Below are 13,993 nucleotides of genomic sequence, written 5' to 3' on the forward strand. Positions count from 1 at the left end.
GAAAAATGTCTGAAAATTTTGAAATAAGGACTTGATAGACACGCTGTCAGGGTGTAAGTATGGTTGCTTGGTGAGGACTCCTTCCCCAGGGCAAAATTGAGTGTTGGGTCAGGTGATTCCTGGGCTCATTTGGTTAACTATAGTCGGGTACAACTATAGAAAAAAAGGGAGGTCCCGCCCAGATGACTGAAATGTGACAGCCGATTGCCTCCGTGACTAAAATAGTTCGCTCAAAAGACTGTGCCTTTAAAACGCGTAATTCTCAGTATAAATACTTTTGCATTTTGATGACTGGTTTAGTAAAGCTCTCGGGATAGGAATGCTACAGCACCTGCTGAATCGAAAGAGAAACGTAATGCTGTGCCTTCTACAATGCTGCGCATCGTCTGCTTTTTAGCTTCATTGCAAGGGACAAAAGAAGAAAGACCAGCTCTGCATGGCTTTTGCGCTGGTTTACATGTATATGGCACATTTACTACTCGTTTTCCGAATTTAAAATGAATCGGTTGCTATTTAAGAAGTATTTAGAAAATACTGGGGCAAGAAGATGGATCAAGGCAGGAAAGGTGCAAGAATGCTCCATTCAGTTTTAAATAGATACTCTTGGTTTTAAGTGGCATAAGAGATATGTTTTCTTGGTTTTATGTTTTCACAAACTTATTTTCAAGAAGAGTCGTTTGCTGGGCCTGTTGGTACAAACTTTCAGAAAAAATGGAACCCAGCCTTTAAGACGGAAACACCAGGAAAGAAGTAGACAGACACACACTTTTCAAGAATGTGATTGGTTCTTTTTTTTTTCTTTCTTTCCTTCATTTTTTTTTGCAAGTCTGCAGTTTCGCCAGTTCACGTAGTGTAGTGTCAGCGATGCTCGCTGCAATCTTTCATCACCAGATCACGGCTCAGAATAAACACACACAGCACAAATTATGTATCGTAAGCTCACAATAATTAGGAATTCACTCTGACAAGAGACAGACACACACGGCTGACGGGACTTGGCCCAGGTCAAAGTGCGGGTGGCTATCTTCACCATCCGGGGGGGGGGGGGGCACCAGCCGTCCAGCACGTGACGTCAGTCTAAACTGGGTGCCCATTGGTGCAGACTTTTGTGCGTCCGCCTTGGAGGAATAAACGCCCCTTTTTTGTAAAGTTGTAATCTGCTATAGTGGGTGACCAATGGCAGTGTGGTTTTTAAATCCTGTCCTCCTGAAACTGAGGCGGACACTGAACCATGAGGCCGCAGCTGCAGCTGTATATATAAAGGTGGATGGAGCAACAGCTGCTGCTGTAGCTTAATGGGTGTTGCAAGGCATGCATCACGCAGAGATTGTCAGTTCAGCTCCTACCGACAAATTGTATTACATTTCAATTAAAAAGAAAAGTTAATCTTTCCTATACATTCCTTTTCTATTTGTTGTGTCTAACAATAACAGCAAAAAATTTAGTCCGTTAGTTTTCATTACAGTTCTTTTTTGTAAAGTTGCATAGTTATCTAGTTTATGAGTAGCAAAAATGTTTTGTGTACATTTAATGTGAATTTCTTTTTAAATTGATGTTTGCAGTAGACTAAACCTGTCTCATGTGTTACAGCAAAAATGAATTGGGCAGGAAAAATTTGGTAACTTTGTTGACATCAAGCGATAGTTTCACGGTGTAACCTGACGATGATGCAGAGTGACAGGCAGCTAGCCGAAATTCCAAGGGCTGAACATATGCGATCTCTGTGCTAACATTTTTATACTGGTGTCAATCTGGAGCAGGGCAACATGCTGAGCTGAATCAAATTGATGCTGAATGAAGCAGCAACTGCTGCTTGATTACATGTCAAAGGTATGAATTTGCCATTGAAAGTGCTGAACTGTGCCTCGTGTTTGTGCAGCTGGACATGAGGCCCGGCTTGGCAGCCGGCCGGTTGAAGGAGGTGAACGCCGAGGTCGTAGCTTCCGTGGGCGGCAGCGAGGGGGACGGTCGGGCCGGCCCTGGAGCACCCCACGTCCCCAGCCCAGCTCACTAGGCAGTCGGGGTGAGTGCTGTTTCCTTCGAACAGTGTGCAGAGGCTGCTTGCCAAAGCAGGGTGTCTACAAACCGGGAATTCTCAGGGATCTTGAGTAGTATGGAAAAACTCAGGGAAAACTACGTGAATTGGTGGTTCTATCAGGGAAAACTAGAGGTAATTTTGTTGGAAAGGTTGAAAGTTGTGGTAATGCTTGCTCGAGTAACAGGCAGGAATCGTAATGAATCGTCTTCAATGCCCTGTCGTCGGCTGGAGGAGTTTCCATTGTACAGTCGACAAACGACTTTCCGGGTTCCCGATAATTTGGATGGCTTCGCGGCACCACCACGTACGCCATAGAGTCAATGAATTCGAATTTCTGAAATTTAGGATGCAAGAACCTTTCGCCGTTCGATTTTCCGGACTTTTTGCTGTGACCGCAGGTCCGAAACAACATTAATCAAAACCACCACCGCTGCCGTTTTGATTACCTCGCCGCCTCGAAACGGTGCTCTCGCACGCAGATCCGCTGGCAGCCATAGCCACCACTGCAGCCATGCTAGGCCTAGCTGCTTCGACATTCGCTATTAAGCTTCTTGTCATTGGGTGCCGTGTTTTTCATTGAAAAGATTCACTGCTGTCAGCAATGGCACCGACTGCACCTTTGTGGTCCTCGCGATTGGCTTAGAAGCTTGGAAAGCATGGTGCATTGCATAATGCCGGTTCCTGAAAGTCAGCTTCTCCTCTTTACAGAAATTTGCCTCTTTACGAAAAAGGAAACGTGCTGCCGCCGTTTTTAAGGAGCTTGAGCTAAAAAAACAAGGAGTTGACTGATGTTGAGGTGCAGGTGTCCCTCATCCAAACCAAAATAAACTCTTTAAAGTACTGAAACACAACACTGAGGCTTCGTGCGCGGTCTGAGAGTATGTCAGGACAGTTGAGGTTGACTTATGAGCTGTTGAGAGAGAATCTTAATTGTGACAAAGTTTGGGCCTCATACCACTGAGCTTGCTATCACTTGATAGAAATAGCTCATGTTTGAAAATGTTTGCTTCTGTAGGCATCTCCTTTTTATTTGTATTTGAGGATTTCCAACTTATTTGCAATTTTTTTCAAAGACATTTTATTTGCAGTGCATTGTACTAACCCCTCCTTTATATTCTCTTTTTGAATAACATAAATACTACTCTTTAGTATTCATACTGAATGAAGTCGTTCTTTTAATAATTTTTTTTTTTCATATGCTTACTAGAGAGTGACAGCATTGGGCGATATGGCTTCAGCCCGTCTTGACATAAAATATGGTTCTGCATCACTCAGGGAATTTTGCAAAGGCACACAGGGAAAACCTGAAAAACTCAGGGAATTTGAAAATGTCAACTTGGTAGACACCCTGCAACTAATGCTACTATCATTGCTGTAATATTGGAAGCAAGTTGCTGGTTACGTTTGTCAAGTCTGCAGATGTCATAATTTGTAACAGTCATATGTTTCTCAGGCATACAGGCACAATACGCGGCAGCTATAAAGGACCCTTGAGGAGATCTTGCGTGCACATGTTTTCTCTGGTTAACACCATAGTTAGATTTGCTATGAGCACATGCAATTCATTGATCATAAATAAAGTGCTTTGTTATTGAGTATATGTTTTTTGAAATTCGGGGGCTCAAAAACAAATGTTATGTTTAAAAGGAAAAATCGGGGAGAAGTTGGGATTTGTTTCTGCAAGCCCAAAGTTTGGGATTGTCATGAACTCCCTGTGAGAAGAGTTATTCCCACGAAATTTCTTTTTAAATGTGAAATTGCTCCTAAAAGAAGCAATTAAAGGAACATCTTAGTCAAATATTAAGTCAATGAAGACTGTTGAAATGCTGTTCACGATACCGATATGTGTTTATTTCATGCCATGACAAGACTTTCCTCAGATGAAATCGTAACTGAAAGGGCCACACAGCGTAATTCGAATTGCTCACCACAAGCCTGGTAATGTCATCACCACCTTTCTGTTAAGTAAAACATGCCTGAGAGCTGGCGCTCCCTTTTTTTATATAACATGCGAAACTGCAGCCAGAAACCAAGCAAGGGCATCACATGGATGGTGCATTTCCTGCTGATTGCAATTACAGTCGGTTACACCGGTTTGGTAATAATACTGTACTTATTCGAATCTAGGCCGATAGATTTTTTTCCAATAATCGTATACCAAACTCTAGGATCGGCTTAGATTCGAGGATTTTAACAAAACTTGCCAGTTTGTAATTGAAAATGATAAATATGGTGCATCACCATCATCATCAGCCTTTTTTGTGTCCACTGCAGGACGAAGACCTCTCCCTGCCATCTCCTATTATCCCTGTCCTGCGCCAACCGATTCCAACTAGGGCCCACGAATTCCCTAATTTCATCGCTCCACCTAGTCTTCTGCCAACCTTGACTGCATTTCCCTTCTCTTTGTAACCATTCTGTAACCCTAATGGTCCAACGGTTATCTAACCGGCGCATGCCCTGCCTAGCTCCATTTTTTTCTCCTAATGTCAGTTAGAATATAGGCTATACCCGTTTGCTCTCTAATCCAAACCGCTCTCTTTCTATCTCTTAACTTTATGCCTAGCATTTTTCCTTCCATCACTCTTTCCGCGGTCCTTAACTTGGTCTTAAGCTTCTTTGTCAATCTCCAAGTCTCTGCCCCATATGTCAGCACCGGTAAAATGCACTGAGTTTACACCTTCCTTATCAATGATAATGGTAAGTTTCCAGTCAGGAGCTGAAAATGTCTGCCGTATGCAATCCAACCCCTTTTTATTCTTTTGTAAATTTCCTTACGGTGAGGGTTCCCTGTGAGTACTAATTGACTTAGATAAACATACTCCTTCAAAGACTCCAGAAGCTGACTAGCAATCTTGAAGTCTTGTTCTCTTGCCAGGCTATTGAACATTATCTTTGCCTTCTGCAAATTAATCTTTAACACTGCTCTTACACTTCCTCTCTTAAGGCCCTCAATCATTTGTTGCAATTTGACCCCAGTGTTGCTGAACAGGACAATTTCATTGGCAAATTGCAGGTTGCTGAGATATTTGTTGTCGATCCTTACTTCTAAACCTTCCCAGTTTAATACAGCCGAACACGGATATATCGAACCCACATATATCGAATTATTGTCTGTATCGAACTCGTAAATTATCCCCTTGAAAATTCTGTGTTAAAGTATAGAAATTCGTACGTTTATATCGAACGATATTTTTACCCGCCATTGAATATATAGAACACCGCGCGATCTCGGAACTCGCTGCACCCGCGAGCTCCGCACCTCCACCGAAAGGCTCGGAAAATGTGAGAGCGAGAGGGAGGCTCGGACTGTACTCCCGCTGCGCACGCTCTCCGACTTGCGGAACTGCTTTTTTTTCTCTCTCCCAATGTCTCATCCTTCCCTCGCATCCTTCCCTCGGCTCGGAAAAGGTAGCCAGGAACGAAAGCGCCGACGGCCTCCTCCTTTTGCCTTTTTTTTTCCTGTTGCTTTTTCACGAGTTTTGCTCAGCCAACCACAGCTCGTGCCTTTCGTACGTCGCTGTCGCCCTCGGAGGTGGCCATCGCGAGCGCTTTGTTGGCGGAGGCTGCGCACGTGGATTCTTGTGTTTTGTGCGCATTCTTGTGTTTCGTGTTCATTATTGTTTTGCGTGCGTCTCACGACACGTGTGACTGGATTGTGGTGGGCTGACGCGGAAGCAATGGCCGCAGGAAGCACAAGCATCGTCAAGAAGCAGAAGAACCTGGACATTGCGACAAAACTGAACTCCATTCAGCGTGTTGAGGTGGGCGAGAAAAGTGTGACGGTGGCAGATGACTTCGGGATTCCTCGGAGCACTCTAAGCACCTTTTTAAAAAACAAGGCGGACATAAAGTCGAAATCGGCGGAGCAACGAACGTCGGGAGCTTGTCGTGTGCGCACTCCTGCCCACGAGAAAGTTGAAAAGGCCCTCTATGCGTGGGGTTTAGAGGTGCGGGCTAAGAACATTCCGGTGCATGGCCCAATGCTAATGGCTAAAGCTAAATGGTTTGCCGCTGCACTCGGTGATGACAACCTCTCCGACAACACAGGGTGGCTGCAGAGGTTTAAGAACCACCACTAGATAGTTGGCAAAACCATTTCTGGGGAAAGCGGAGCTGTCATCAGCCAGGATATCCAGCAGTGGATTTCGAAGGAATGGCCGGAAATTTGCGCGAAGTTTTCACCCGCGGAAATCTTCAACGCCGATGAGACCGGGTTGTTTTGGCAGATGCTGCCCAGCAAGACGCTCGACGTCCGGGGCAGCACGTGTCACGGGGGCAAGATGAGGAAAGTCCTCGTGAGCGTTCTGCTCGCTGCAAACATGGATGGCTCTCAAAAGCTCCAGCCCTTTGTGATCGGCAAAGCAAGGGCATTGCGCTGCTTCAAAAACTGTAAGCAGCTCCCCGTTCGCTACGCCTTCAATAAGAAGGCGTAGATGACGCGTCAGCTGTTTACAGAATGGCTGCAAGCGTGGGACGCCGAACTGGGCAAGTCGGGGCGTCACGCTTGCCTTCTCGTCGATAATTGCTCGGCCCATCACACCACCTGCGAGCTCGAAAACATTGCGCTCAAGTTTCTGTCGGCGAACACGACAGCGAAGTTGCAGCCGCTCGACCAGGGCATCATTAAGTCGTTCAAAGTCGGCTACAGGAGGCGACTCATTGATAGGCTTTTGGTGAATCTCCGCATGGGCACCGAGCTTAAGGTTGACCTGCTGGAGGCCATTCAAATGATGACGGGCGCCTGGAGAGACGTGAAGCAGGATACTGTGGCCAACTGCTTCCGGAAGGCAGGCCTTGTGACGGCCAGACTTCCCGAAACCTGTGAAGACGGCGACGGCAACGAGTGCATGGACGACGCGTTTTGCGCGTTGTCGTCCCTTTTCCCGGAGGCTGCCGTTCCAGCCGAAGTGTCTGCTGACGATTTTGTGAACGGTGACACCAATGTTCAGGCTGTTGCGAGCCTCGCCGACGAGAACATTGTAGCTGCAGTCGCAGGGACCCAGGCCTACTGGCGACGAAGATCGTCCGGACGAGGGGGCGGCTACATGCTCGTACTCTGCCGCTGAAGTGGCGGCCGCGTTCAGCTTGATTCGCCGTTGTTGCGGTGACATGGAAGGAACCAGGCTTTCGCACCTGAACAGCCTCGATAAGATCGAGGTTGGCGTCTTTAATCTCATTTGCAAGGCGAAGAAGCAGATCAACATAAGCGATTTTTTTTCAGGCAAATAAAGCATTACGTTGCGTCGTGTGTGCGGAAATAGTTGTCATTTTTTAATGTGCCGATCGGCAGGTCATCGTCCGCCACAGGTCGCCTCTGGGCCTGTATTTTTTATATTGAATTAATTCGTGATCCCCTTCGAGTTCGATATATCCGTGTTCGACTGTGGCTTGAATACTTCTTCCAAGCACGCAATTGGAGAGATTGTGTCTCCCTGTCTGACCCCTTTCTTTATAAGTATCTTCCTACTTGTGTAGAATTAAGGTAGCTGTGAAATCTCTGTAGATATTTTCCAAGGTGTCTACGTAAGCGGTCTGTACTCCTCAATTACGTAATGCCTGTATGACTGCTGGTATGTCTACTGCATCAAATGCTCTTTTGTAATCTATGAAAGCTGTATAGAGAGGCTTATTACCTGATTAATGGCATGGCCGGGATCCATTGTAGAGTAGCCCTTCCTGAAGCCAGCTTGTTCCCTTGGTTGACTTAAGTACAGTGTTGCCCTTATTCTATTGGAGATTATTTTGATTTTATTTAATACTGGGTGTAAGCTGATGGGCCTATAGTTTTTTAATTCTTTGTCTTTGTTTTCGTGGATTAGTATAATGTTTGCAATCTTCCAGTTTTCTGGGACCTTTGCAGTCGATAGACACTTTGAATAAAGAGCTGCCAGTTTTCCAAGCAGTATGTCTCCTACATCTTTGATTAAATCGACTGTTATTCTATCTTCTCCTGCCGCTCTTCCCCGTTTCATGTCTTGCAAGGCCCTTCTGACCTCATCGCTAGTTGTAGGAGGAGTTTCTGTATCCTGTTCATTACTGTTTCTAATGGAGGTATGTTGACTCCTCTGGGTATTGTACAGGTCAGTATAGAATTTTTCCACTGCATTTACTATACCTTCGAGATCGCTGATGATATTACCCTGCTTATCTTTCAGTGCATACATCTTAGTTTGTTCTCTGCCAAGTTTCCTTTTCACTGATTTAGACTGCGTCCATTTTTTTGCGGTTTCAGTCTTTCTCACGTTATGGTTTCGAGTATCACTTATTTTTGTCGTGTTGATCAATTTTGACAGTTTCGCAAATTTTATCTTATTTCTTGAGTTGGACACTCATTCTTTGTCGTTTCTTTATTAGGTCCTTTGTTGCTTGGGAGAGCTTGCCTACTGGTTGCTTTGGTGCCTTGCTGCCCACTTTAATTGCTGCCTCTGAAGCCAACTTAGTTACGGTTTCATTCATCACCTTTATGTCATCGTCATCTCTCTGTTCTAAGGCTGCATATTTGTTTGTAAGCACCAGCCTGAATTTGTCTGCTTTTACCCTTACTACCTCTACGTTGACCTGTTTCCTCTTGACCAATTTTACTCTTTCTCTCTTCAAATTGAGGTGAATCCTAGCCCTCACTAACCTATGATCACTGCACTTTACCCTACCTATCACTTCTACATCCTGCATTATGCTGGGATCGGCCTCAAGTATGAAATCAATTTCATTTCTTGTTTCACTTTTAGGGATTTTCAGGTCCACTTTCTGCTGCTACGCTTCTTGAAAAAGGTGATCATTATTCGAAGCTTATTCCTTTCTGCGAATTCTACCAGCATCTCTCCTCTAGCGTTTCTAGAATCGACGCTGTAGTTGCCAATTGCTTGTTCACCAACCTGCTTTTTCCCCACTTTTGCATTGAAGTCACCCATTACTATGGTATACTGAATTTGCACTTTTCTTATCACTAATTCAACATTTTCCTGATCTACTTCATCATCATTGTGACTGGATCTTGGAGCGTAGGCTTGTAGTAGCTCTTACTATCTTATTATTATTATCTTATTATCTATACCTCTTATTAAGTATGATTACGAAGGCTGCTACCCTCTCATTAATGATTAATGCTGTAGAATTCTTCAATGTTGCCCGCTATGCCCTTATGGATCTGGAATATTACCCCATGTTGCTTCTTATCTAGGAGACTTCTATAGTAGAGGACATGGCCGTTATTCAGCTATGTGTAAGCCTCACCAGTTCTGCTAATCTCACTAAGACTAAGATGATATCCCAAACAATGTCTGATAGTTCCTCAAAGAGTCCTGCTAAGCTAGTCTCACTCAACAGAGTTCAGCTGTTAAAGGTTGACAGGGTCAGTTTCCAGCTAGCGCCAACTAAAGAAGTCAGTATCGCAGCCGCAACTAGCCGTGCCAGTAACCAACTGAAGTACACGGGTGATGTCATGATTTTGACCTGTGTCGTACCGACGTGCAGCATGGCATTATCGTAATGGCATCATACAGGCTATGTCACTAAGCTGCTGCTTTTAAGCAAAAAGTTGTGCTAGCCGCAGAGTTATGCTAGCTGATCGCCAAATGTTCAAGCCATACGGGACTTCAGCATCGATGTACAGATGTACAGGATTTGTATTACAATATTCCGCATGGTCCCTTATTATCGAGTGTTAGGCACTGTATAACGGAAGACAACGACAAGATGGAGTTTGTCAGCAAATGTGACGTATCAGTTAATACATTTCTTGAACTATAAACATTTTACGTTGAGTCCACCTTTGTAATGTGGAATAATGTTATGTACAGACAAAAATCCGGTATATGTATAGGCTCAAAAGTAGCTCCGGTACTTAGCACAATTTTTTTAGGTAGCATAGACAAAGCGATAGTTGCAAACCTTAAGAACCTAGCGGTAAAAGTGTTCCGCTTTGTGGACGATTTTTCGGTTATAGTCGAACATGTTGTTTTGGACGTAAGAGTGAATGAAGTCTTAAAAGTGTTCAAGGACAACAGCCAAGGACTGGCTTTCACTGTTGAGTTGCCGAAGAATGGCAAGCTACAGTTTTTAGATTTGGCGTTAACTTCCACACCGGACCACGTTTGCTGGTCATACAATCCACGATCAGAAAAACCCTTGCTTAGTTATAATTCGGGACACTCTAAGATTGTAAAAAGTGGCATAGCTTTCTTGTGCCTGAGGGCGGCCTTAGCTAAGTCTTGCCCGGAAAAAATAAAAGAAACTTTCAGCCAACAGGTTATCAGACTAAAGAATGCAGGATATGAAAAACATGTACTCTGTACATCAGCGTATAAGTTGATTTGTTATGTGCGCAATGGCTATCAGAAAGAGCGCAACAGACAAGAGACTGACAGCAAAAAAATTGTGTCACTACCATATGCACACAAAATTGCGCATAACTTAAAAAACGTAGGTGGCAGATATGGTCTACGAGTAGTTTTTTCAGCGCCTAACAAATTCGGAAAAATATGTGCCGGAGTGGATCGCAGAGTTTCAACAAAAGTAAAAGTAAATGGTCGTAAGTGCACAGTCAAGCATAAAGAAAAACTTGTCGAGTGCAGGTCATCTGTAGTCTACTGTTTGCCCATATCGTGTGGGAAAGTATACATCGGCCAAACGGGTCGGTGTGTAAACACGAGACTTTTGGAGCACAAAAGGTCACTGGGGGGAAACATTCATTCCCATATTAAGGGGCACTGCTCACATGGGTGCTGGCCACTTTACAATGATACCACAGTTTTATCACACCATAAGGATCAGCTAACCAGGGAAATAATCGAAGCCTTTCATATTCACAAGAGGGGAGAGGGTTGTATCAGTCAGCCATCTGTACATCTAAGCCATGGTGAGGTTGCCTTTTTGGAAGTACACTAAAAAGAAGAGAAAAGAAAATGTGTAATAAAAATGGTTGTTAGGGTCGCAACAAATTACGATAAGATTGCACACTATGATAGATAAGTGCCATGCCTTTGACGCCCGAGTATGCACGGGCAAATGATTAAAAAAAAAAAGAAAAAGAAGCCTTTAATCTTGCCTTGATTTTCTTTCACGCCTGAGGGTGCGCAGGTATATAAACATGAAGTATGTGTTCTGAAATAAAATAGTTGCGAGTGCAGCGAGTGTCGTCTTTTCCTGTTTGTCTTCACTGCGTCTGTGTCTGTGCGCTGCTTCACCAGCAAGGTATGTTGTAACGAGGGTTATTTGGTGAGCTGTAAAAGAACTTGTGGTAAAGAGAGTATGGCAGTGAGGTGACGAAAAACAAGAGTTGTCAAGCTGGATTCTGCTTTTAACAATGAAACGCTGGTGTCCTATGAATATGAAGAAAGAATGAATCTACTTGCATGATTCTGTACTGATTTGAGTGCAATGATATATGTTTGATGTGGGTAGTGGTGGCCTATTCAAGTTGAGTTGTGGCACAGCACTGGCAGCATGTCATGAGTGACAGGGCTATCGTGCAGCGAAAATATATGTGAAGAAGACGAAGATGCCAGTCAGCGGCGAAACGAAGCGGGAGTAGACACGTGAAGCGTGCGAATCATGTGAAGAGTGAAGAAAAAGGAGGCAAAGGTGCATGAGCTGGCATTACCGATGTGGCCGAGGGGCAGGGCAGACTCATCATGAGCTGTGCTCACGAGACGGGAAGCGGCAGCTTCGAGAACCATGGACTGGAGAGGGGACGTCCGAGAGTTGGCTGGCGACAGCTCCAGCCCCTGAGCTCCGTCTACATTACTGTGGCAGTGCTTCACGGCCCTGGTTCAGGCCCATGCTGTTGTTCCCGCACTGCCCAGTGCTACGGAGGCAATCATCCGGCCACGTCGGCAAGCCAGCACACTACCGACCACGACCACGTCCTGCGCCACGAGAGTCCCATGTGCACTGCCGCCAGTGTGGAAATCAGCCCAGTCAAGCGTCAGCGACAGACGCAGACATCTGCGTCATGTCCAAGCTACAACAGCCACGTCTAGTGCCATGTCAGACCGACTACATGTACTGCCACATCGTGACAGTCAGGCTGTTTTGTTTGTCATTTGCCTTATTAGGAACTGAGAGATTATGGTTTAAGTGTTGGCGGGTTGTGTATGAATACAGTGGAACCCCGTTCATACGTTTTTCACCGGACCGGGGAAAAAAACGTAACAGCCGGGAAAACGCAACAGTGAGGAAAGCTCCGAAAATGAATGAAAAAAGTGCAGCTTCCACTATAGACAATTTATTTCCACAGAGTGCGCTTAGGACTTAAAAAAGTCTGGAATGGTGGCTTGCCGTTTCTTACGCTCGCTATAAATTGCCCCACGTTTCTCAATAGCCTGGAAGGCCGCATTGCTGTCAGCGTCGCTGTGAGGTGCGACGTACCTGCGGAGGAACTCCAGAGCCGCGACGGCTTCTCCAAAGCTAGGATTTGGCAACTCCCCGGCATCATGCGGCTCGTGCTCCTTGTCGTCACCGCGCCACGGCAATGGCAACGGACAAAGGAATACCCGCGGGAAATTTTGCCCTCTTTGGCGTAATCATGCTAACGTGCTAGCGATTGTTTAGTATTGCTGCGGAGCGCACGCGTCCGAGCAGCCCGGTTGCGCGCGGCGCGGCTTTGCGAGAAATGTAAACAAGAGAGGAGAGCTGGCCCGAGAGGCGGAGCAACGCCAACTTCCGGCTTCACAAAGAGTGACATCAGGGCCTCTCCCGAGTTTCCTTCCTCCATGAGTCGACCCGTCCAAAAACCATGCGGTGACCGTAATCACAGTGATGATAGTGAGAGCATTTTTCACGAATGGCCACTTAGTGGCGGCCTCTCGAACTGGCGTGCGGCTTCTTGCAGCCAGTTCTATAGCCAAGCCCAGCCAAAACTCGTCAAAAGCCAAAATGGCGGTTGGCGCGCGTTGCCTACTTTAGTCAGGGTTCGGGGTGCTAAGTTGTGACGTATCACACGGGAACGTTTTCACAGCTACTACAGCGGGGTTCCTTATACATTGGATCCTATGGAAGCTATGCCGGGACCGGATGAAAATGACGTAGCAGCCGGGAAAACGCAGCAGTGAGGAACGTAACAGCGGGGTTCTACTGTAGCGAGGTTATAGATTTAGCATATGTTTACACAGTTACTGTTTGTAGCATTTCTTCATTGTTCTTTTTTTTTGTGTCTAACTTGTGTGATGTTTTCTGTTGTGTGCATGGCCTCCTGTCTGTCATGAATTTAGGCACTCTAGAGGACACAGGAGACCACGCGCATTGTTCGATGACAGTGTTCTATTCAGCAACACTGCAGACAAGTTACAACAAATGATTGAAGACCTTAACAGAGAGAGTGTAAGAATGGGGCTGAAGATTAATATGTAGAAGACAAAGATAATGATGAATAACTGGGCAAGGGGACAAGAATTCAGGATTGCCAGTCAGCCTCTAGTGTCTGTGAAGGAGTATGTTTACCTAGGTCAACTAATCACAGGGAACTCTGATCATGATAAGGAAATTCACAGCAGAATGAAAATGGGTTGGACTACATACGGCAGACATAGTGAGTTCCTGACTGGAAGCTTACCGTTATCATTGAAAAGGAAAGTATACAATCAGTGCATTTTATTGTTGCTGACATGTGGGGCAGAGACTTGGAGACTGACAAAGAAACTGAGAACAAATTAAGGACTGCGTAAAGAGCGATGGAAACAAAAATGCTAGGCATAACTTTAAGAGACAGAAAGAGAGCGGTTTGGATCAGAGAGCAAACCGGTATAGATGATATTCTAATAGACATTAAGAGAAAAGAACGGCGCTGGGCAGGTCATGTAATGTGCAGATGAGATAACCGTTGGGCCATTAGGGTGACAGAATGGGTACCAGGTGAACGGAAGCGCAGTAGAGGACGACAGAAGACTAGGTGGTGTGACGAAATCAGGAAATTTGCGGGTGCTAGTTGGAATAAGCTGGCACAGGACAGGGGTA

The 13,993-nt window shown here is 45.3% G+C and overlaps 1 protein-coding gene across 2 annotated transcripts in view; it reads left to right on the plus strand.

Moving 5' to 3' along the window:
- The window catches only part of larp (La related protein), a 96,147-nt gene that overhangs the window by 34,962 nt on the left and 47,192 nt on the right, over window positions 1-13,993 (plus strand). For both annotated transcript variants that reach the window (XR_010570108.2, XM_065453944.2), the window contains exon 6: window positions 1,880-2,023. Coding sequence is in view for 1 of the 2 variants with exons in the window: in XM_065453944.2 (XP_065310016.1) it covers window positions 1,880-2,023 (144 nt within the window). In the remaining variant the exon portion in view is untranslated. The remainder of the gene's footprint in view (window positions 1-1,879; window positions 2,024-13,993) is intronic.

This window comes from Dermacentor albipictus, chromosome 3 (assembly GCF_038994185.2).
Source record: "Dermacentor albipictus isolate Rhodes 1998 colony chromosome 3, USDA_Dalb.pri_finalv2, whole genome shotgun sequence".
NCBI lineage: Eukaryota > Metazoa > Arthropoda > Arachnida > Ixodida > Ixodidae > Dermacentor > Dermacentor albipictus.